At 38.9% G+C, this 24,645-nt stretch overlaps 5 protein-coding genes across 6 annotated transcripts; 3 read left to right on the plus strand and 2 right to left on the minus strand.

Annotated features, from left to right (window-relative positions):
• Positions 1-257: 257 nt before the first annotated feature.
• LOC136243672 (histone acetyltransferase KAT8-like) lies at positions 258-13,326 on the minus strand. The gene is made up of 5 exons (XM_066035212.1): positions 13,124-13,326; positions 12,906-13,072; positions 12,405-12,854; positions 1,491-1,735; positions 258-553 (listed from the first exon to the last, which is right to left on the minus strand). The coding sequence occupies exons 1-5, from the start codon at positions 13,263-13,265 to the stop codon at positions 334-336; spliced, it is 1,224 nt and encodes a 407-aa protein (XP_065891284.1). The 5' UTR covers positions 13,266-13,326; the 3' UTR covers positions 258-333.
• Positions 2,268-4,391, plus strand: LOC136243354 (uncharacterized). The gene is made up of 4 exons (XM_066034874.1): positions 2,268-2,828; positions 3,240-3,649; positions 3,856-4,055; positions 4,200-4,391. Exons 1-4 carry the CDS (start codon positions 2,524-2,526, stop codon positions 4,389-4,391), a joined length of 1,107 nt encoding a protein of 368 aa, XP_065890946.1. The 5' UTR covers positions 2,268-2,523.
• Positions 13,304-15,938, plus strand: LOC136243670 (phosphatase and actin regulator 1-like). 2 transcript variants are annotated; one of them, XM_066035211.1, is made up of 11 exons: positions 13,304-13,579; positions 13,662-13,739; positions 14,211-14,831; positions 14,884-14,964; positions 15,017-15,118; positions 15,174-15,241; positions 15,295-15,344; positions 15,425-15,475; positions 15,528-15,567; positions 15,626-15,702; positions 15,750-15,938. In XM_066035211.1, exons 1-11 carry the CDS (start codon positions 13,345-13,347, stop codon positions 15,763-15,765), a joined length of 1,419 nt encoding a protein of 472 aa, XP_065891283.1. In that variant the 5' UTR covers positions 13,304-13,344; the 3' UTR covers positions 15,766-15,938. The 2 variants fall into 2 exon arrangements, with proteins under 2 accessions (XP_065891283.1, XP_065891282.1); XM_066035210.1 differs by having other exon boundaries at positions 13,306-13,579; positions 14,878-14,964.
• On the plus strand, positions 15,876-20,071 carry LOC136243673 (replication protein A 32 kDa subunit-like). The gene is made up of 11 exons (XM_066035213.1): positions 15,876-15,999; positions 16,054-16,067; positions 16,135-16,233; positions 16,283-16,393; positions 16,443-16,502; positions 19,205-19,258; positions 19,309-19,346; positions 19,393-19,555; positions 19,607-19,735; positions 19,784-19,884; positions 19,932-20,071. The coding sequence occupies exons 1-11, from the start codon at positions 15,987-15,989 to the stop codon at positions 20,011-20,013; spliced, it is 864 nt and encodes a 287-aa protein (XP_065891285.1). The 5' UTR covers positions 15,876-15,986; the 3' UTR covers positions 20,014-20,071.
• On the minus strand, positions 19,924-24,629 carry LOC136243669 (uncharacterized). The gene is made up of 12 exons (XM_066035209.1): positions 24,263-24,629; positions 24,052-24,215; positions 23,902-23,997; positions 23,768-23,846; positions 23,622-23,713; positions 23,465-23,573; positions 21,220-21,278; positions 21,055-21,171; positions 20,767-20,852; positions 20,619-20,710; positions 20,480-20,566; positions 19,924-20,431 (listed from the first exon to the last, which is right to left on the minus strand). The coding sequence occupies exons 1-12, from the start codon at positions 24,456-24,458 to the stop codon at positions 20,055-20,057; spliced, it is 1,554 nt and encodes a 517-aa protein (XP_065891281.1). The 5' UTR covers positions 24,459-24,629; the 3' UTR covers positions 19,924-20,054.
• Between the last annotated feature and the right edge of the window lie 16 nt (positions 24,630-24,645).

Raw genomic sequence — 24,645 nt, forward strand, 5'->3', positions numbered from 1 at the left:
TCCACGTCATGTTCTAGTGGATGATGGTAACCATGGGAACAGTCTACAGTGTATTATGGGTTGGCAGTCATGGTATACTGAAAATGGAGTCAGGGATTTCAACTTACAACAACCCAGTAACAAAAGTACCATTTGATATTCAGTATTAGCTGTACACACAAGGAGAATAACAACTGAGACTTTCAGTTTATAAATTGTTATGGTAGGTGCACAGATTGTCTGCAACAGATGTTAAAATATAAACGCGAAATGATGTGTAGAGTAACACAACATATAGTTGAATTCATTTGAAAAAAGTAATAATGTGTGTGCTGGCATAACTACAGAATTTAGTCAGTGTTTTCGATTCACTTTAGCCTTTTTATAAGAAGAACTCCATCTCAGATACTCTGTGTCTACCATTAAGATGGGGCGACGATATTGGGCACTTCTTAAGTGTTCCTCAACTGCCTTGGGGGTGATGCAGATGACATGTTGTCCCTTCCAATACTTTACCATATTAAGTGACTGTAGTGTACCAACAATATCTTCCTCTGCTATACTACTCATCTCACTACAAAAATCAAAATAAGCGATCAATTGATTAGAATGTGTGTTCTATTGTTGTGCAAGAACAACAATATAGGTGATTGTTCTATTAGAGTATTTTGTCAAGAGGTGTACGCTGTTAGAATAATAGATTGTGGGATACATGTTACCATCCATAAATGAATGGTCTTCATTTACCAAACAAAATTTACTTATCTGAGCAAATTGAGCTGGCCACAGGTGTTTGAAAAATAGAGGTCTCACTTAACCAATTAAGCAGTACTTGAAGAGTAAGTAGTATATTAGTCCTGATTGTTTCTCTAAAAATCCCAACCCACAATAGTAGATGGTACAAGGTAAACACCAAGTTACCAAGGGTATGTATGCAACACACGTGTCCACATTATGTAATGAGCAGTGTCAATATAAGACAAAACACTATTAATTTATAATTGTAAACAGAAATAAGAAGTTTCTTTATGCCAAAGATCAAAACTGGGTGATAGGTCAACAACTAAGAAACTGCATCACTGGGCTCACTGGCCACTAGAAATCCGAGGGGGCACAAAATGTTTGAGAATGTTTCACTAACAATACAAAAAAATTAAATAAACACAAAACAGTAACTCAAGTGCAAGTCTAACTACTAAACATCTTGTCTATAACACATAGAATGACAACATATCAACTTAAGAATTTCACAAAGCAGATATGAATGAAATGACCTTATTAAAGCACACCTTAGCTGTGTTTGGGAACTAGCTGATATAGTCACTATAATGAGGTGGTGAGACCATTAAATATACCTTAGCTATATATGTTTGGAACTACTCGACATGGTCACCATAATGATGTGGTCTCATTAATGAAATCACGAAGTACATCTTGACTATGTTTGGGACCTACTTGACATGCTCACTACATAGTCGAGATAGGTGGCCATACTGCTCTGAAGCTCTCACCTCAACTCTTTGATGGAAATAGACACTCTGGAGTCTTTCAAGATATCCAGCAGTACCCAAGACCAGTAACTACGGTAGCTTAGCTTGCCCAGATCTGATAACGGCTTCTCTGGTGATCCGATTGATTTCTCTAGCTTAGAGAGTTCATAGCTGAGGGCAATCAGGAACTTTCCATAACCTTTCCTCTGATAAGGTGGTAGGATTAATATACACGCTAAGTTGTTGTTCTCTGGACTCTCCTTCTCCTAAACAATGACATGAAACTAACATGTGCTATAAAGAGACATGATGTGCAATTTAAAATTGAGATTACTATTCACATATGCACACACACAAAAGTCTTCAACTACCATTAGTATACAGTCATACCTATGCATTACTCAGGTGCTGAAAGGCAAAGCCGCCACCTGAGCCCGACTAGAAACCATGCACAAGTGTCTGCCCATAAACTCACCACACAAACTAGGTAAAACATCTACAGCCAGATTGCTTGTACGCATCTACTTCCACATATTTGAGTAATGGGAAGAAGTTGTTATACTAGGACAATAAATGGCTAGAAAAAAAATTTTTTTTTTGCAGCCTTGGCATTACAGCAGGTACAACAAATTGCTTCTGGCAATTCAGTATAGTAGTGACTGTATATGTGTGTATTTGTGAATGTGAATTAAGACTGGCACAGGAAGATGGCTTCAGCCAAGTATGTGAGGCTAAAATACAAAATTGATTGAGCAGATCAAAGCTAAGTTTATTTTTGGGAAGGTATAAAAGCCGGAACGGAATGGAACCGGAACGGAACGCACCCCCTCCTTTAATTATTTTTTTATTGTCATAATTACATTTTGTGTTCATTTTCTACATGTAGCTACATGATTTCACCTCAGCTGAATCCTATCGTTGACTTCTACACCAACTGCATCAGCGATAATTTATCATCTCCAAATAGTGCACTGTTAATAGCACGTGACCGTAGCACGTTCTGCCCTGCTCAGTTGCATTTTGGTGACGACGGATAGAGAACAGTCGTGTGCGTATGGCAAAACCAATGGTGATAGACCTGACTCTTGATGACAGTGATGATAGCCCAAACGACCAGGAAAATGATGAAGGTGACGAATTTAACGGACAAGCACGACTTCGAGGAAAACGCCTACAAGCAAGTGAGACTAAAAACGATGCCGAGGGTCATGAAATAAATATATTGGGACCGGATGATGGAAGTGAAAGATGTAAAAGAAGAAAGCTTTTGTCTAAGCAATGCAGCGACGTTAACTACGACGACGGAGCGGAAGAAAATGATGTGCATGGAGATAGCAACCTCACATCGAATGACAGCCGGTGAGTTTCTACGTTAGTTTTAGCTAGATTTAAGTTGTCCTGCGATTATTACTCGAAGGAAAGATGATCAATTCATAAAGACTTGCGGCGTGCCTTAGAATTTTTGGCGCTTAAACCTGACTATCGTGAATTCAACACAAGAAAGGCAGCTAGGATATCTGAGCTAAGGATCCTGATTTGGGTTACTGTAATCTATCGCTCTGGAGAATCTTTGGTAGCTAGCTTTCTGCTAGTGGCACTTTCTGTGCATGCTTAAAATACTTTTATTCACAGTTTTGACATCGCATATTTATTAGTTAAAGTGTTAGCGCATATTCTTTATAAGTGTGGCAACACTATACAGTGGATTGTATGCTTGGTACAATTAATGCAAAACTAAAAGCTTTATATGATGTTGTAATTTTGTTATAGGTCGTATAGCCAAAAGGAAGATGAATACCCAACTTTTATTGGACAATTTCCAGTGTTTGGCACTTATGAAGGTCCAGTTCAACCTACTGAAGCCTTCAATGCAATTCTACACACATCTGAGACATCACCACTAGTATGTAATCAACGACCAACAGGAGTGACAGAAGCTGCAGTGTTCCTAGTAAATACCAACAAACTAAGGCACAAAGATGACTTGAAAGCAGATGATGTTGGGGGCTGGTGTCACAAAGGAAAGCCCAAGCGGTTTTATAGCATTGAATGGATAGCTCCTGGTGAAGTACATGCTGAGCTTTGTGGTGAAGATACTGATGGTGCTTTCAAGTTAACTCGAATTTATTATCATCATAAGGGAACTACAGAATTTCGAAAGACCATCTTTTACATTCATAGTAAGTTTGCATTGTTTGTTTATGTCTGTCTACTTTATTGTAATAAAGCTGTCAATGCTGCGCAATACTGCTCTATAGTAGTGTTTGTGCATTAATATATTATGGTGATAAATGCTTTGTAAATTTGTATGAGCTTGTAATTGATTGTTTCAAATTTTCCATTATACAATGTTCATATAATTTACATGAATATTTATGTTATATAGATCCAAAAGGTGAACAGTTACCCTTAGCCATAGTTCAGTACAGTTTTTTTTACACGGCAAAAGACTACCTCACTTCTCATGGAAATTCCAAGAAATCTGCTCGTCCATATATACGTACTGCACAAAGTACGCTTGAAGAAATAAAGGTCAATATGAAGCAAATGACACCTAAAGAAGCAGTTAATATGGTCTACGAGAAAGTAGGTGGGGTAGTCAGTGCTAACAGTCTCAGTGAACTCCCTAGAGATCGAAGGCAGGCGTATAATCTCAAAAATCACAATCAGTGTACATCCGGAATTGGTTCTAACCACCATAAAGATTTAATTTATGATCTGCTTCAACAGAGATTTGGATCTCTAAAAGATTTTGTACGAAATGTGTCATTTGATGATGCTGTATCATGTGTCCTTTTTACTGATCAGCAGTTATACGACATTGAGAGGTTCTGTACCAATAGAGGCTCAACTACTAATAGTGTGTTTGGTGTAGACCCAACATTCAACCTTGGCAATTTTTATGTTACTGTGACGACATGAAAATCTACTCCTTGTAAACCGAAAAACCGGAAAGCATGTCTTTATTGGTCCTATGCTAGTTCACCAAAAGCGCACTTATGAAACCTACTTTTATTTTGCTTCAGAACTAATGAAACATCGAAAATCCCTTACATCATTATGTGCGGTGGGTACAGATGGGGAAGAACAATTAAGCAATGCTTTTTCTACAGTTTTTCCTGAAGCAACAAAGTTGTTGTGTTCATTCCACAAACGTGATAATATTAAAATGAAGCTAAGGGATGTGTGTGCCAGAGAGGGAATCTAAAGAAATAATGAATTCAATTTTTGGTTACCAAATTGAAGATACATTGTATCTTGGCTTGATTGACTCGTCTGATGCAAATGATTTTCAAGTAAAGCTTGAAAAATTGAAAAGTAATTGGGACAAACTGTGTTCTGGATTTTATGAATGGTTTGTTGTTAATGAAGCTGGATTGTTTTGCTCATCACTGATACGGTCTGTACGCACAACTGCTGGTCTTGGACTCCCACCTCCATGGTATACAACCAACAACAATGAGTCTATTAATCGCCTATTAAAAGAAAAAGTGCATTACAAAAAACAAGAATGGCCCTCTTTCAATAGCAAAATGCAGCAACTGGTTGCAGAACAACAGCAAGAATATTCCAAGGCTGTTTGTTGTTGTGGTGAATACGAGCTTCATAGTGATTACAAACATTTAGAAGCATCCCAAAGTGACTGGTCACGAATGACTCCGGAGCAACGAAAAGCAAAAGTAGAGAAGTTGTTGAAGCAAAGTGCAAAAGATAGCAATTCTGTAACTTGCAGCAAAGATCATTCTTTTCATTCTGTTCCCACCACCTTGAGTATTGATTGGACCAAGGCCAATATTTCATACTTACAACCGAGTCGAGTAGAAGATTTGTGGACTAAAGCAGCAAAGTTGTTGGGCACTCCTGGGTTTGTCGTAAGTGCTGCTGGAAATACTTCTGCAAGGCAAGTGGCTAGTATGAGTGCTACTGATACCTCTACACCACCTCATTTTGTGTATGCAAAGAAGTCTCGAGGATGTGGTACAGAAGTACATTGTGATTGCCCTGTCTATTCCAGCACTCCTAAGGTGTGTCAGCACTCGTTGGCAGCTGCAGATGACATGGGTATTTTAAGTGATTATCTTGCATTTCTTCGAAAGACCAAAGCTGTAGCACTAAATCTGTCTACATTAATTTCAAATGAACTCCCTAAATCAGCTGGGCAAAAGGACAGTACATCTCGGAGGAAAGGTACACCGAAGGGCAAGAAGAAACCTGTTTTAACAGAAAAGGATGTATTATCCTTACCTAGTACTAGTGGCAATGAGTCTCATTCAATAAATGCTGAAAATGTACCACCAGAGTCACGTTTTGTTCCTCCAGTGTTGCCATCTACCATGCCTCCTTTTTCACCATCTCTTCCTTATGGATATAGTGGTAGCTTTCACTTTGACCAGCCTTTTCAACCATCATGTATGAACAGTTACTTTTCAGCATCACCAATGCCATATCATTCCTCACCTGTTTTTGATCAAGTACATACACCATCACAGATGCTCAACTAGTCTTATACACCTTCACTCCACCAATATAACCAATCTGGTTTGTCTAGCCAACTTATGTTTCTTGCAAAATTTATTGAAGGAAATCGGATTCGCACTTGCTATGGATGTGGTAATCCAATTCGTAAAGACACAACTCAAGTCCCTTCCCTTCCTCATGACATGATCATCAGCTACAGAGAACGTCGTTTATACAGAGACCCTAACACACACCAGATGCGTTTGACAGCTACTGAAGAAAACACCTATTATCATGCTATGCGTAGCTGTATTATGCAAAAGCATCCAGCTTTTCAGGTGGATATGTTAAAAGTAGAGGATTCTTCCTTACTCAGATTAAGCAATGTGCATCGTATTCACTTCAAAGAACAATTCAACATTACCCTATGACTAGTCTGGTATAGCTACTTGTTAAAACAGATTATGTAGCAATTGCAATGAATTACCTTTTTATATGTATTGTTATAGGCCTGTGATTACAAAGTGTTGTATAATACAAACAAGACTGAATTAACAGTGATGACAGCTACCTTATCGACGAGTATGATGATTCATCGTATCCTCCTTTTCCCGATTGTGGCCATAGACAACATATACCATACGTACCTTTAATATGGCTAGTCTATGGCGGTAGCAATACGACATCATTTCATAGCTATGAATGTACGAGACTCGATACATCATTGTATTTCGTTATTGCACTGTTCAAGCTAAATTAAATTAGATAAACTGCACAGCACTGCATACAAGTGTGTGATTTATACAATTAATAACATTGGAGGTACAGTACTGAACTTGGGTTCGCTTGCACGAGGCTGGCGGCTACTTCTACAATCTCCACTTAAGTTGTAGCTATTCAGCAGACTTTGTTGCTTTAAGTTTGTATCTTCACTTAAGTACGTCAAAGTCTATCACCGCTGTTCTCTATCCGTCGTCACCAAAACGCAACTGAGCAGGGCAGAACGTGCTACGGTCACGTGCTATTAACAGTGCACTATTTGGAGATGATAAATTATCGCTGATGCAGTTGGTGTAGAAGCCAACGATAGGATTCAGCTGTGTAGCTACATGTAGAAAATGAACACAAAATGTAATTATGACAATAAAAAAATAATTAAAGGAGGGGGTGCGTTCCGTTCCGGTTCCATTCCGTTCCGGCTTTTATACCTTCCCTTTATTTTCCTTATATTCTTCAGTCCTGTCTATAATTTATTACCATACAAGCATAAATTTGGCAGGACAAACATTCAATAAATGTATTGGTGATATTTAATTTAGGTGAAATTCACAAATGTAACAGCAGTTGCCACAAGCGTATGCAATAAAAAAATTACGTCAAGTGCGATCATGTTAACAGAATGTTCACTGTCAAATTCAACATTCACTTATGTTTAAAAATACACAAACAGATGGAGTAAGCTTTATGACACATGGTGTACGACGTGGACTGTTCATTCTACCCCATTCATCCTGTTCATCTTATTTTCTGTAACCTAAGGCCCATGATATAAACTTCATAGCATTGCTCCATCAGACCCTACTATGACCCAGCTGGTGCAGCACACAGCCATGTGGTTAAACAATGTAGATGGTTATACAACTGGTGGTCTGTGGAGTAATTCTACGACAAAACTAAGAAGCAAATCAAATTCCTTTTAGAGTTAGGCACACCAATAACAGCACCATTTCTGAAGGAGCTGCTGAAACTTGTACTCATAACAGTGTCCAAATTCTGTGTTCCCAAACATTCACTACCTTTGGTCACACCTTACTACTGTATGTGTTATGTACCAGGAAACATGTTACAGTAAGAAATGATAATATTTGTATGAGGAGATTGTTTAGCTGGAGGGCAGTCAGCAAAACATATTATATAACACTTGAGCACTTTCTCAGAAAAAAGGTTGACTGTATCAACAGTTCTCCATCACCAGTAGAGGGCATCAAAGGTGAACTGGACAAAGTGTGTTTGTGTACAGGACATACACACAGCAGTTCAAAATTCTCCCCCATAGAGATATTACCAAGCCTTGCTATGCTATGTGGATTCCGTTACTAATTGACACATTAGTTAGGGACTGGTTGTTAATCACTTGGCAATTCCTTTGAAGTTGTTCACCCATAACTGAAGACCACGGAGTTCAGTCACCCAGTGAGCTGCCAAATGTCAATAAACATTAGTGCTTGCTAAGCCTGGATAACAACAAGGATATCTGTCAGTGGGGTGTTATAAGTTATAGTTATATCCCGGTACGAGGGTGATATCATTGTTATTACACGAGTCTGAGGCGGAGCCGAGGACGAGTGTAATAACAATGATATCATCTGAGTATACGGGATATAACTGTTTTATATCCCAGTGCGCGGGAGTGCGCAGAAGTTAACGGATAGTAAATTAAGTTCCGGTTTGAGTTCCTGTCACTGTGCTCAAGATTTCGTCCGAATTGTGTGGAGATTCTACTTCGTAGCTACAAGAGAGACCTTACATACTGCCTACAAACTGTAGCGAAGGGCGGTGTTATGAAGCAGTGGTTCCAGGTACGATTCGCCTTCGTCAGAAATTGGTATGGTGGTGTCACGTGGTGTGCAAGAGAAAAATAAAGACCAACAAGTGGCTACCATAGTCCAAGATAGAACGATGAAGCTAGAGGAAGTTAGTTCTTCACCATAGTGACCGTTGGGAGTGATTGCTGGAGCGAAAATCGTCACGGACTATTCTTGACATTTGTTAAACTAGCTATCACGGTATTGGTAACTTGTAGTGTTATTGTGTAAAGGATTAACAGTTTTCTTGTAAGATTTAGGTAGTTTTAAGTGCTGTATTGGTGTGTTTTGTATCAATATTTCCTTATTTGGCTCTTTGTTCCATTGGTAAACAATGCCATTCGCGGTTATTATGATGTCATGAAAGAGACTGAGTGGCTCCGCAACAGGGTGATAAGTTAGTTATCACTGGGTAATAACTAATATATCGTACAGTAGCAGCGCCGCTCTGTCTAGCTGTATGGTAGTTATAACCCAGCGCGGCGCTTTGATACTCCCACGCACTGGGGTTTAAATCATGATAGCAAAGTAATAGTTATCACAAACACTTTCATCCAGTATAATGTAAAGTGTATAACAAGTAAAAATGGATGTTGTAGTAGTCTAGCAATACATTCATGTGGGGAAAGAGTACTCTTTTAGTAACTCCTATTGCTACCTACTCCCTTAACACACCAACAAGAAAGGGGTAATAAGAATCAACCATGCACTTCTATGGATGTATCTGTAAAGGGCCTTGTAATTTCCCTGCATGCTTCATAGTACGCAACAGCCCACCCAGCTGTAACATCATTGGGTACCTGGTGTTTACTGGGGAAGCAAATGCCCCTTATCTCGCTTAGTAGTGTTGGGGTCGTTGTAGAACTTTTGGTTCTGTGACCTCTTTCCATGAGACCTGGACAGTCCTCCTGTGGGGCCCCAGAAGGATTTGCCTGCACAAGGTTCAAACACTTGAGTGGTGCACAGGCATCCCAGTGCTGGTTCGCTGGGCAGCAATAGCTGTGTTTTGCATGGCTGCCGTAGGCTTTGCAAGTGTGTGCGTGCATGTGTATGTGTATACACATACTTGTTGTAGTGGGATGTCTGAATGGACTTACGTAGGTACAACAATATCTGAGTATCTATGGTACACTAGTACACACTAAGAACAGATGGTACAGTATTTAATGGGATACCATCTCTTAAGTTAAGTGACATATATTATTTATAACACAAACTTTTACATTATAACATTGCTTCATCACTTTATAGGATCATTTTAATGGATCTATTATTGGTACATGCTATCGGCATATCACTCAAAATTCTAACTAAGACAACACCTTATATCAGTTCATCAACAGTAACTAAGGATATTAACTGACTCAATATCCTGTTACTATATTTAGTGTTGATGAATTACAAGAAATTGTCTTTTGATAGAAGTTTTATTATAACACTAACAAAAATCAACACACACACACATGAGAAATTTGATGGCTATTACATGAATACTACTATATGGCCAATAAGGATAACAAGTCATGAATAACATTTACAAATGTTACTAAAAAGTTTTTAATAGGTTGAAGAATCTCCCTTTCCATCCAATAACAATTAAAGCTTTCGGCCTGTGTCTTGTGTAAACCCTGTCCACACTTACTCTCAGATCAGATATGCAGAAGCCTGGCATAGTAGCGTAAACCAAATTGAATTTTACAGGTATTCAGTATTCACTACAAAGAATACTATACTGAAAACATTCCAGAAGCTTTTAAATACCTGGTTCTTGACAAAGGAGATACCAGTATTTTACAGTTTGTTGTAGTACACCAAAGAAAACATGAGATAAAAATGTTAGTTTGTCACATGGAGTGTCATCATTATATAGTCCAAGATTGGTAGAAGGAGGCACTACAGGGAAAATCTTTATTACTTAAGCAACTATAATTTGTTTTCCCATTATCACCATACAAGTTTCTATTTATGTGACTGCAAAAGTTGGTCATCACATAAGTGTAGCTCAGGGATATGGATTAAAATTATAGTAAAAAGCTTTACCTAGTTGGCTGACAGTGCTATAACTTGACCATAAATACTATTTTTAACCACTGACCACTGTTGTATAAAATTGATAGTCCTTACGATATCATTTCATTGCCAAGATATTATTATAGCAACAGACAATAATTGATATAGCTAGGGTGCATGGTGCCATTTCAGGTGTGGTATGCGTGGGTTCACCAGTCATAATAATTATTTACAAAATAAAGTTAACAAACAAGTACACAAAAATTTTGGAATTTTCAACAAGAGTAGGGACCATAGCACATCGATAAAAAGTACTGAAACAAGCTGGAGTATTGCACGATATTAAATCACAGTAAAACAATAAGAAGTGTTGTGTCCCTACTGTGCTGCATCAATGTGCTATGATCCCTACTCTATTTGAAAATTCCAATTTTTTTGTGTTAAAATTATTATGACTATAGTGAACCCACGCATACCACATCTGAAATGGCACCATATGCCCTAGCTATATCAATTATCGTCTGAAAAGTGAAATATCCATTACGCTTTGCTGTCAGCTATGTTCACCGTTACACAGCATTACGAATCAAGAACTGTTTGAAAAGCACCTCTGCAATCCATGCATACCAAAAGAAAGAAATGATGTCGTGCCCCCCAGTTATATCAATTATCGTCTGAAAAGTGAAATATCCATTACGTTTCATTGTTGGTTATGTTCAACTCATTACATAGCATTACGAATCAAGAACTGTTCAAAAAGCATCTCTGCAATCAAAATAGCCACTATGAAAAATATGTTTCATCACGTGCTTGCCAAATTGACACTTTTCGCTGTTAGCAAAGATGAATGGGACACAAAGGAGGGCACTGATAAATCCATGAAGAATGCATTGTATGTACTGTGGTGTGCCAAAAGGCACCTCTCGAGCTGAACTGTGAAAAAATCAAGCCCATAGCCTTAGCCATTATCGAGTTACGCTTGTCTGAAGGCATCAGTCAGTTACTCAGTCAGTCAGTAGAAAATTCCATTTAATAATTTTAAAATTCCATAGCAACTTGTTACCTTTGTGGTCCCTACTATACAGTACTATCATACTGTATGATAAAAATTCCATATTAAGTAGCTATCAATCTCTTTTAAGGGAACCGAGTCTCTGAGGTAATGTAATTTATTGCTGACAGCCACCTGTGATTGTGTGTTGGCATGTGATATAGCAAAGAAGAAGATACCTCAGACACACCAAGATTTTAGCCTGCTAGAATAAATTGACTAAACCAATCCTTATGTAGCATGAAACCATTGTTCTATTTAAAGCACATGAGTGGAAATTAGTTTAACAGAGATACATGGTGATTTACTGATTCCATCCAGATATACTCTTCTTACAAAATAAAGTATATACAGTGAAACAAGGAGACCAAAGAAACTATGACCCCAATAACAACATAGTCACTATAATGAGGGGCCGCATTGTACACCATCTAATGTCTGGTAATCCCAATGACACCCATTATTTGCTCAAAATTTAATGTAATTAAAATAACAGTTTGGTGGTGTCATGTACAAGGCAATACATCCTACCAGCACACAATACTCCCTACCAGCACACATTACTCCCTACCAGCACACATTACTCCCTACCAGCACACATTACTCATCACAGTGATCACAGAGCCCACAATCAAATATACTCTATTGTATGTATTATAATACTAATCCCTTGAGACAGTGAAGCCCCACACCAGAAACCCCACACCTTCAAATAATTGTGACATCTAATATATTGTAATGTTTGTCTAATTAGGCAATATATGTACCATGGACCCTGTGAGGTTTCTGTAGCAGCAATTTTTACCATATTAATATATAAGGCACATGTACCTTTGAGAAGTAGCCAACCATGTGACATCCAAACTTGTCCACCTCAGTGAGAACATAAAATATGAATGGCTCCACATCAAAGTAAAGTGTCTTGTGGTCAAGAAACAGTTTAGCTAACAGACACAAGTTCTGGCAGTGTATTTTGTGCACACTGCCGTCCACTTCAAAGACAGACATGTTTGCCTTCCGGTATATCTCCTTTCCAGGTGGCTGGTCCCACCGGCACTCATTGAGATGATGTACATATGTTGTCTCCAATCTCATGTACTTCAGACAGTACTGACAAATCCAGAGTTTGGTCTGCTTGCCGTATTCTTCAGGGTATGGAGAAAAGTACCAAGTGTCAATCTCGTATTTTCCTAGCTGCACTTTGTTAATGTATTTAACTTTTGTCAAAGCTTCGTGTTCTTTTTCTAAGGCTGCAGTCGTGGGATCCATTTCTTCGAACGTCTATCATTTATATAGTGTAACCATAGATATGAATACATAGATGGTAATTACCTTTTGTACGTGATTGATTTCGTCGTGTCTCCGCTTCATGTTCCGTGTCATCTTACGTTCTGAGCCTTCATGCACGTGATCCCCAATTACGGCGGCCGTCTCTTGAGCTGGGGACGCCTCTGGTTCTATCCAATCGGCGGGAACCCACTCATCCATTCGTCTGTTCACTAAACAAAAAGCAAACACCTAAACAAGCCAACTTGTACCATATAGCTTACAGCCGTCATAATGTACATAATATTCTGTATCGTGAGTTTCTGGGTTTTCTCTCTTCTGTATCAGCTTCGCCATGTGCCATGAGCCATCGTCACGATGCACTAACTGCTGGACTCCTAAAAGAGAAGACGACTTATCTTCCATCTTCAGAGACACCGTTATAATATTAATTTCAATGCACGCTTAGTTTTAGAAGTGTTGAAACGGACGAAAACAACATAAAATGGCCGCCGCATCTGATGGGAGAGTGGAGGAGGTTAGAGGAATTCGCCAAAGGTCGGCAAGTGACTCGCAAATATTGATCCAGGCTAATGGTAGACCTAACCAATATCAGCAACAGCAAAGCGTGGACGATATGGCCTCGACTCGAAAGAGACTAACCTTTTTCCAAAGATTACTACGTCCATGGAAGTGGCGAAGAAAGAAGAAAAGTAAAAAGTTTGTGGAGACCTCACAAAGTGAGTTAAACAACTGGGTAACTGGCTAGTTCATTGGAGTACACGGACAACTATTAAACTAGTGCATTTTTACTATAACTAGATCTCGAACGTCAGTTGTCAATAAGATCGCGTCGAGAGGACTTGATAAAGCGAGGTGTATTACAGCCATCTGCTAATGGTGAGCGTTTGTTGATTATAGTACAATGTAAAGACCCACCTAGTCCCCACAGTGGCTTCACTGTAATGAGAATTCGCTTAATTGTAATGAGAATTCGCTTAATTGTTAACAAAAACGCACCACAAATTCTCCCTACCCGCTACCATTAGTTGGTATACTAGTCCTACTACTACTGTTAGTTTACACTGTCATTGTCAGTAGCTGCTGTGTGGTGAACGGTTCTAATTTGGTAGCTACTTACATTGGTGCTAGGTGTATTTTAATGCTCACTTTATTAGCTGGTAGCATGATAATAGTTAGCCTGGTGGTTGGGTGAATATATTTGGTGTAGTTGATATCAAGGGTGTAGGTCCTGTGTATTCCATGTTTGTGTAGGATATTTTGCCCATATACTGTGTAATATAAATTACCACATGTCCATGTTTGGTATGTACAATTAAAAGTGAGAATCTCTGAAAATTTGTGTTACAGATGATGTTTTCCCTCGATCCTCCGACGCTATTCAAAATACCAACAATGTGGTTCATAATAACCTCCATGATATTCCTCCTGCAAATAGAGGTCGGTCGGCCACAACTGGAGGTCTTGTTAATTCGCCTCCTACTGCTTCTACTACTGTGGAAAATAGCGGCAGTCCACGGTTGTACAATAATTTTTCTAACCCACAACCATCCCCAAGAACTGTACAAAGTCCCAAGCTGAAAAGTCCACCAATTGTACCTGAGAAACCTCCCAATTCCCCAGCTAAACTGAAGCGGATATCAGGTAATAATACAAACTCTCCGGACAGTCCGAAGGTCATGCCTCACAGTCCGAGCACATCGTCCGGTGGAGCATCTCGAGGAGTACAGTTTGGAGCAGTAGAGACTATTCCTGATGAAGTGAGATCATTTCCTTCAGAACCACCAGCAGTACCCAAAAAGCCAGCACGTAATTCATTGTCACCTGTGACTACTGGTGGAGGTGGTACTCCTACAGCGACAAAGAATGTCACTACATCGACCAGTGACCCTGCTTATTATGTATTCTCACCAGATGATGATGAAAGTAGCTCAGAAGGTGATTATGATGAAGATGAGCCAAACTCTGCAGGTGAAACAGCCACCGTTAAAATAGCAGCATTATCACTATATGACAGCTATAGATGGTGGATTAGCAGCTAAAGTTATTAGAAGGGATAGTGTAGCCATTTTGGCAGAGAGACGGCGCAAAGAACAAATAGCAAGCAAGTTTCTCTTGTATAACTTCAACTACTATTATATGTTGGTTGTGTATAGCATTGTCTAAGGAGACCCGTTCAGTAGTTGAGGGTACTCTTAGTAGAAGATTAAGCATGAGACCAACAAAAGAAGAACTACAGCAACGAAACATTCTAAGAAGTGAGACCCCACATTGAGATGTTGTAGACATTATTAATATTGTTCTTTGTAATAGATGACAATATTAGTGAACAAGAGGCTAGAGATGAATTTGAAAGGAAAAAAGGAATCTTGACACGGAAGGTATCATAATTTGTAACTAATCTGTTATGATATAATTTGGGTGATGTGTGTAGTTAAGCAGACGACCTACAGTCAAAGAATTGAGAGAGAAAAGAATTCTAATGTGAGTTTAATTTGCAATAGAATTACTTAAATACTCAAATTAGCTTTGTATTGATTTGTTGTCACTCATTGCTTTTGTAGAAGATTCGCAGACTATGCAGAAGTGATAGATGCTCTGGAATACGACAGAAAGTAATCTTTTCCAGAGTTTTGCACAGTTTCATTATGTGTTTTCCTCTTATAGAGCTGACAAACCATGGACTAGACTAAAGCCTGAAGACAAGGTATAATATATGGATCGATGTATGGATGTGATTGTGTAATGCATTGTAATTAATATAGGCTGAAATAAGAAAGGAATTAAATGAATTTAAAAGATTCGAGATGGAGGTACATCCAGAGAGTGAATACATGACAAGGTTAGCTCATTGTGTTGCTTAAACTCGTTCTACTGCTGTCCCTTTAGATTCCACAAACCCTAATTAACATTACTATTACGACCTTGCCATTCAGACAAGCTACTAACAACTTTGCTCACCTTGTGTGTGTGGCTTGCCCATTATTTGTAGATAAACGTTTACCGTAATTATAAGTAGTTAAGATGTCTTGTATCAAATATATTTGTTATTTTACTAAATGCATAACTGTCACGTGATCCACTTCTAATACGCGGTGAACTGTTCTTTAATTCGAGACGAGAGACATGAACTTTGCTGGTAAGCCGTTGTGTTGTTTATATTATCCAAAGATATAACTTGAATTTGTGATAGGCGGCGGTTATCAGGTAAGCTAAAGGATATCGTGTTCTTGTGCGTGAGAATTTCGCGGGAAATTACGCGCGTCATATCTAGTCCTCTTATGGCGGTGGCGGCGGGATGGCGTCGTCTGGAGGTGGCTACTTACAGAACTATGGAATAACATCGCCCAATATACTATCTCCGGAGAAGAAGGTGTAAGCAGGTGGAAATTAAGCAATGACATTATTAGTGTAATGAACAGGGCCGCAGTGCTGGCCAGAGCCAGTCAATATTACCAGTAACTTCAGCTATGATCCAGGCAGCTACACCATCAGCAGAAACATTTATGTTGGATGATATTGAGATTAACCAGGTGTGTGTAGTGTACGCTGGAGCTATGTGGCTATATCATGTGATGCCAGGTGACCTTTGTTGGAGAGATAATGGAAGTGGTGGAGGCACAGACCAATGTCATATATAAGGTGAGCTGTGTGTGGTACTCTCACTTGGCCAGCCCACTGCCTTCTTTTGTGTGAAGTTTACATGAGACCACTGAGACTACAAAGTTATTATGAACAACATTCTTTAACTGCTTAGCTGTCATTGCCTGCCAGCGTGTGTAATGACTAGGGCTACTCACTACAGTCAAGAGTTCATAATATCAAACAGTACAGTAGTAGTGTTTAGTAGGGTCCCCCCTAAAGTGATGCATGCTGATAAAAATGCTGCATCTAAAGCCATCGTAGAAATACCATAGGCCTGCCATACAGGATGAAAATCACCTTTCCGGAATAGTCTTACTCTGTTCAACCTCAAATACAGCATTAAAACAAGAAAACACGTACAGGCAGCTGGATATACTATTACAAAAAAAATTGTATTTTCATCAGCCTGCCAGGCTTCACTTGACCACAGTCGCAAGGAACTAGAAGCACATGCCACCGTTTTATGCCACAGCAACAGACTCACTAGTGGGATGTACCTTTTGGGGTTCCGACAAAAGTCTGCCATCTGTACTTTTATCTTTAATTAGATGGTTGTCTTCCAGGGAACGTATTCAGATGCCATGAAACTATTTGAGGCACTTAACAGATTGTGTCCTTGGTAGTATTGGGTAGCAGCTAAACTGGGCTTATAAAACATTGCCACGCCCCCTTAAATGATCAAAACATGCTACCATACCTCTAATAATTGGTATTGAGACCATGCCCCTCAACAATCTACTTCTGTAGACAGCAAAGTATTGTACCACGCTCCCTAACTTTATACTGCATAGTACTGTAGCAAGATCAAGATACTCTAATACAGCAGTCACAACCATGCATGTTTTTTATAGCTGTGCTCTAACAATACAGTTAATAAACTAGTGTAATAAAAAAAATTAATTTTAGGGTTCCAGTGATAAATAAAGTAGTAAAACAAGAGCTATGATGAAAATTCCTACTTGGCATTGTAGCAGTGTGGGAAATCCCTACTTTGGCATTGAAAAGATGGTGAGAACATGCCAATTTGGGGATTTCCTCACATTGCCAAGTAGAATTTTTCACTCATGGCAGTTCATCATCTCTTGTTTCACTATTTTATTGCTGGAACCCTACTTCAATTATTGTATTTTTAGGGGGAGTATCCAACGCTTGTATTGCCCATTCAAACACTGCATTATAGTATAGCATCATTTTAGTATAATTTTTAGTAAACTTTAGCATGAGGCTTTGCTGCAGTGATAGTCATTGGTGAAACTTGTTGTAGCAGGAAGCCAGGCACCATCACAAAAGGTGGAAGAATCAAAGGGGGCTATTTCTCTTAACTTATCAACAAACACTACCAGTGACCCAGCTGGTGAAGAACACAGTAATGACACTAATCCTGAGAGTAATTCAGGGCCAGCCACTCATACTGAGGATTTCCAAATCTTTGCAACATCAAAGTGTAATGTGTTCATGTGCACGCCTATCACGTGAAATTTAACACGCCATGAGACCAGTGAAACACTGACCTCGACACTGACACACGAGTATAAAATCTATTAACAAACGACTCGATTGAATCATAACCGTTGGTCCAGTCTACATGATCTAAACCGTCGAATGGGTAAAAGGCAGGAAGTGACGTGGTGGATCATGTTTTTCCGCTTTGTGTTTCAGACGTGTTGCAAAGATTTGGAAATCCTCAGTATGTGGTGGGAAGCCTCCATCCAGAAGGCAATCTTTATCACATGAAATGGGCTGATTGTCTCCACTTTTAAATTCTTGTCTCTACCTCTACTGCCATTGACTTATAATAGGCACTATAAATGAGCAAATAGGGCAATACCAAACACTTGAAATGATTGAGGTCTTCTCTCTTCACACGTTATGTTATTCTTCATCAACAATAAGCTGAGAGAATAGTATCATCTTCCATTATCCTCTGCTTAGGTAAGTATAAACAGTGGAGCTGAGGACCCAGGAACAGGGGATCCTGAAATTTTATATACTTCACACTGTGTATACATTCTATACTTGTACTGCAAGTCAAAGCACTTAGTGTTGCATGGCTAATCTATTTCTCCATCATGTTGTCTTACACAATGTTTAGAGTGCCTCTGAAAAAGGGTCTGCAGCTGACTACATTGAGCTAATGATTTTATTTTACACAAAAAAAAAGTTAACAAACAAGTACACAAAAAAATTTTTTTTGGAATTTTCAACTAAAGTAGGATCCATAACACATCGATAAAAAGTACTGGATTCCTACTCTAGTTGAAAATTCCAAAAAAAAGAGTGTACTTGTTGCATCATACAACTGTACAAGCCTACAGCTGTACAAGGTACTGTGACCTTGACAGTGACGGAAAAAGTGACAAGCGATGACTATTGCGTGATATTATGTTTTGAAGGAACAAGAGAGCATCCCCAAAAAAAAAATTATTTTGAACTCTTGCTACACTTAAAATGAAATTTGTACCTGACAGCTGAAATGAGTTTCAACAAGCAGATATTTTCACCCCATCCCTGACTAGACATAGGCTAACAACAATTTTTATGTGCCAAGATTTGTCATGCAAATATCAATCTTCAGTCATGCTCATAACTTTAAAGCTTACTTTAGACACCATGTCAAGTAGTGTATTCAAGAATGAACAACCAGCTGCAGCTTCATGTGTGATTGTAACGTGTCTTGATCTTGTGGTGTGCTACTGCAGGTTGATGATCGTACAGGACCATGGATTACTGTACAGAAGTGGTTAGAGGAGCAGGTAATGGAATATCGTATGTTGACAGGCGCTGCCATAATGTAAACCAATAGGAAAATGAAGCAGAGATTGAAAGAAGGGCTGAGTGCAGGTGGCTAAGTCTTACATAGACCAGTGCATAACTAGTTGTGTATTAGGGAAGGAATATATGTTAGAGTTGCTGGTCACTTGCGTTCCTTTAAGCAGCAAAAAAGTGTCGTAGTATTCAGCATACGTCCCATCGTTCATTTCAATGAAGTAACCAGTCATTTAATGGAGACCCTGCAGAGTTACTTGTGCCTAAAGAAGGGACCCATTGTGGTAAGTATTTAAGTTATAATTTCACCATTGTAATTTTTGTGTTCATTGTAGCCAGCAGCATTTGCAGCTGGTCAGACGTCAAATAGCTGGAGTGCACCAGGTACCTCATCATCCTCAATGGCAACACCATCGTACATGGGTGCAAGGATGGAATCTGGATTAAGTGGTGTTCAACAGAAGGTGATGTATGTGTATTGTGTACACACTACACTCATCACACTCCCACAGGTATTAAACTGCATATCAGGTTCTATGGTGGCCCAAGGCATGCATATACAAGATGTTATCCAAACTGTTAGCCGACAAGGCTGCTCAGAGGCACAGATTAGGTTAGTTGTTATTGTGACATGTGCACAATTGATACAATGTACATCAGGGAAGCAGTGGAATTCTTGTGCAATGAGGGACATGTATACTCAACAATTGACTACGATCATTACAAGTCTACAGACACATGAGATAATATGGTGGTGTATTAGGTGGTACAAAAAAGTAACTGTTATTGTGTTGCGGTTAGATTTAGTTTTTTTGGTCGTGGGGGTGTTTCAAGGGCAGAAATACTGTTGACTGTTTGTAGTGTCGGGGGTTCATTTTCTGTTATACAGTTCAACTCTGGTGAAAATGACGGAGACTTGATATCACCTTGTAGCACAATTGCTTTGTGGGTGTCATGACGCTTGAAATATTCCTTAGGTAAACTGCCTCTCATGCCAACCTCCAGGTCTGGCTCTAACTGGAACTGTTCTGATGTTGGTCTGCCTGGCATTGAATCAATTTGATCCATGTTGGTATCTGTGCTCCTTCTCATTACATTGCTCATTGAGGTTGAGCTGCCAAGTGGGGCATCTTCACCAGTATTCTTCATAGACTTGCGGACTAGAACAATAAAGATTTAAATGGTTAATAAAGACACCACCAACTCACATTGATCTCGTAATCCTTTGCCGTAGTTCTTGTATACCACAAGTAAGGTTAGAAATGTTAATATGCAAAGCGTAAGATTGATGGCAGCTATAAAGTTAGTTTACAACATCGATTCATGACACTGAAACAAGCAACTCACCCAACATGATTAGGTGTTCAAAAGTCTGCTCCCTGTCTGAAAAGGGCAAGGAGGTGCGAAGCTCACACAGTGGACAACTTTTAGTAGCAAACCTGGTGTGTACAGTCAGGTATAGTAGTAGTATTAAGTAGAGTGCACACAAGCATACCTGACAATTTTGAAGATTAAGTAAGCTGCTTGGAGTATCAGGACAAACCCAAGTACCCAAGTAACGTATGTATATTCATTTCTGATCTGAGGGGTACACATGAATTTTTAATACAATACACACATGGTTTATACCAATGGCCACAATTTGTTTAGTTAGGTGCACATGGCTGTATTAGGGGAAATATAAAAAGTTGGTACCAACTGACCATGGTATACCCTCACTTATAAGCCACTTGCAGCCAGTAACTCTCAGAGGTAATATACAGCTCTAAGTAACATGACTCACAAAGTACTTGCTGAGTGGTACTAGGAAGACAATAGCTACTATCAATATAATACTGAGGTAGAACTCGTAATTGCAATAGTCCAGTAGTAGAATACACTGGCCGAGCAGGAAGATGACCTGAGGAGGATATGGTGATCACAGTGAACCATTACAGCATTTTCTTACCATGAACAGACCATCAAGTTTTGCTAAACTCATCAGTGACTCATACCAGCGATAATAAACTAGACAAAACACATGACACAGCTAAATGTACTAAATCATGTACAGTAGCAGTAAATATTGAAAAAGCTTGATACCAAACTTGAGAGTGACAAACACCTATTACCATTATACAAGACATCTTTGTCAACCCTATGTTAGGAACAATATTGTTTAACCATAAGCTTTCTTAAATTTGTCAAGCTCACAAAAACCAAAAAAAAAACTTTGTAAACACAAGTCTTTACATACTGTACTTAGGCCACTAGCACTGGTTGCTAGTGGACCCTCAGCATGGACTGATTTTTCTTGTTGCAATTGTACTACTTTTTAAATTGTATTGTACCCATGCTGTAAAGCCTAATAAATAAATGCACCTGTGTTATCCAGCCACACACGTCACCAATATAATTCCTCTATTAAATAACTGAAGCTATTTGTCAGCAACAACAACAACATGCTCTGCAGAAAAGTGTCAAAAGTACAGTGATTAGCAAGTTGGTTGTCAGTCGTACAAAAATTCTGCATGGGACTTGCATGAAAACTAGCCAATAATAGGTGGCCACACTTTTTAAAAATTCTTACGAAATATTTGATTGGCTGTTCTTCACATGATATCTACCAACAAAAGGAATTGTAACAGACAACTGTCTTGTAAAATGCTGCATTAAAACTTGTTCGGATACTGTACATGTGTCATGTTAGCAGGGGGCTGTGATATTAACAGATTGCAAACTTTGGCCCTTGATGGTCACAAAACTTTTCTGGTGTGTGTGGGCCCACTCACAAGAAAAGAAAGCATGGTTTGATTACTGGTCTCATCCCAGATAAGAATACTATCTAGAACTGTAACTTACCATACAGAGGAAAACTTTGGTGTAGGGAAAATTTGCGTATCAACCAAAATATCACAGTAGGCGAAATAAAATTGTCAGCAAAGCGCATGCCCTTGTTTAACAACTACCAATCGCTATACCTGGTGTAGAACCATGTTTCACTTTGGCATCTAATCGAGCATCTAATATAAAACTATGCAGCAATCAAATACAAGGTCAGACTTTAGTCCACCCTCTGGAATAGTGGATATGCCACGTCATGTCTGTACTCCAAGGTTCAAGGATACCACGCTTTCCTCATAAACAAAATATTCAGATGGGAAAAACTTGGCTTATTCGCTGAATTTTGCCACCATCAAAAGTTTCCCTCCACACAGCAGTAATCAAATAGTAACAGCAAGCAAATATCTAGTGGACTGCAACACTATCATAAACCAAATACTAGTAGAATCCAGAGGAGGTACAGTAGGACATGCATTACACACTTCTTGACTTAACTGATTATTACTATCATGTGAGTCTCCAGCCAACAATGAGGTTCAGTAGGGCTTAGTAATAGCACTTCACATAAACATCAAGGTTGTTTTATAATAGCCCCGAATTTCTTGGCAAAACAAGGAAAGATCACTGTTTTGCACACTTAAATCTTTCAAAACAAAATACATTTTATTGAAGCATACATGGAACACTATCTAAAAATCTGCTAGCCCCAGTGAACTTCAATGTTTGCTGGTTTAGCATTATGACCATTGAGACTCATGTGAAATTCCATCAACTAATTATGCAATTAAAGTAAGTAATATTTCCTCCACTGAAAAGAATCAATGATGAGTCAAATTAACACTACTTCTGAAGGCTTTCAAATACCATGGCTATTGGATGAATTATTAGCCTCATTGATGACTGTGCAAAATCATGTGGCTTGAAATTTTTATGGCAATGCTTAAAAAATTTGGTAAAGACACATTCTCAAGTACTGTTTCATGACTTGGTTGTCTATAAGCTACAGCTATCACAAGCTAGCTACACTCTTGACACAATGTCTAGTAGAATCACCTACATACCAACAAAGGTCCCCTCAATATATCTAGTGTACATAGAAGGTAACAAAATTAGTAAGGGGTATATACCACTCTAAACATCTTCCTTAGCCATTCCTTAGCAACAGACACGATCTCAATTTCTCGAAAAAAAACTGTTGCCTGAGGAAAACAGGTCAAGGAGGGAAACTACCTCATTATAGCACTGGACACATAACACAGTTGCTTAAAAAAAAGAAGTGGTTGAAAATGAAACCTGCCCCTTTGGTAAGGTGGGTTGTTCTTCAAAAGGGGTGTGTTACATTAGTCAAACACCATGGCCATCTCACTCACATCTCCATTCACTGCGACGAATCTTCTTGTACATTTTCCACCCAAACTCATAGTAAGTATTTTTAAACAGAATCATAAACAAAATGGTCATTACTAACAACACGACTGCCTAAAATGGTGAATATTACCATGGTAACAAAACAAGACACTCACTAACCATGGCGAGTGCAAAATATCCAACATCAGTCAGCCCTTCATCATTGCTTGTTGCATTACTTGATGTATCACTAGTTTCACGAAACTGATAAACTAAAAGGGAAGAAAAATATAACTCTTCACTATACACACACATGTATTACTAACCTTGAACAATAGCATAAATTGTCACTAAGACGTTGAGAAGGACAAAAGCGCACACCTCCAAAATACTTTGCACTTTCAACTACAAACATGAGATCTATTTATGTGTATTTAGATACACATAGTCCAACACTTACAGCATAGCAAAGTAGACCAAAGTTATATAACACAACACAGAAGAATAGAATGACATAGATCACTTTGTCTTCTCCTAACCCATCCGGTTCCTTATCCTACACATGCAACATATTTAAGTGAAATACGTCTAGTAATTCCCTCTTACGTACCTCATCCACTTCTGGTATATATCCACGGCTTAGATTATCCCTCAACTCACGTCTATCACTACAGCTTAGGTCATCATACACAGTTCCATTGTTGTCTATGATAAGGTCGCTGTTGAACTCGCCAACAATGAGACTGGGAATGATCAGGCCAGTTATCAGTACAGCTAATGGGTTACAATATTACAACCTACAACACACGTAGATAAAATACCTTGTAATAGAGCAGCACCAAGGAAAACAAGAGAGTGTCTTGAAAAGGATTCTTTGATGTAATACTTCGTCTTTCTCTTATTTCCCTGTAATTTGTTAGCTCTTCCCTTGTTTCGCGGTAAGCCAAATTGATGCCTCTTAGCCGCGGGCTGATAGTTACTACTAGGGTAGCCATTCTCGCCTGTAATCGACGCCATCTGAACGATCTAAATGATGACTCTCCGAGAAGTTCCTTGGCAGATATACTCAGAATACTCGGGAATACCCACCGTATTTTAAAGTTTTCAGTTCCGGAAATACCGGATTTTCTTTATTGAACTATTGGCCTCAGGTCACCATCAGAAGCCAAATTATTATCTGTCATTCAGATTTTCCTCGCAAACC

Source organism: Dysidea avara, chromosome 13 (genome assembly GCF_963678975.1).
Source record: "Dysidea avara chromosome 13, odDysAvar1.4, whole genome shotgun sequence".
In the NCBI taxonomy this organism is placed as follows: domain Eukaryota; kingdom Metazoa; phylum Porifera; class Demospongiae; order Dictyoceratida; family Dysideidae; genus Dysidea; species Dysidea avara.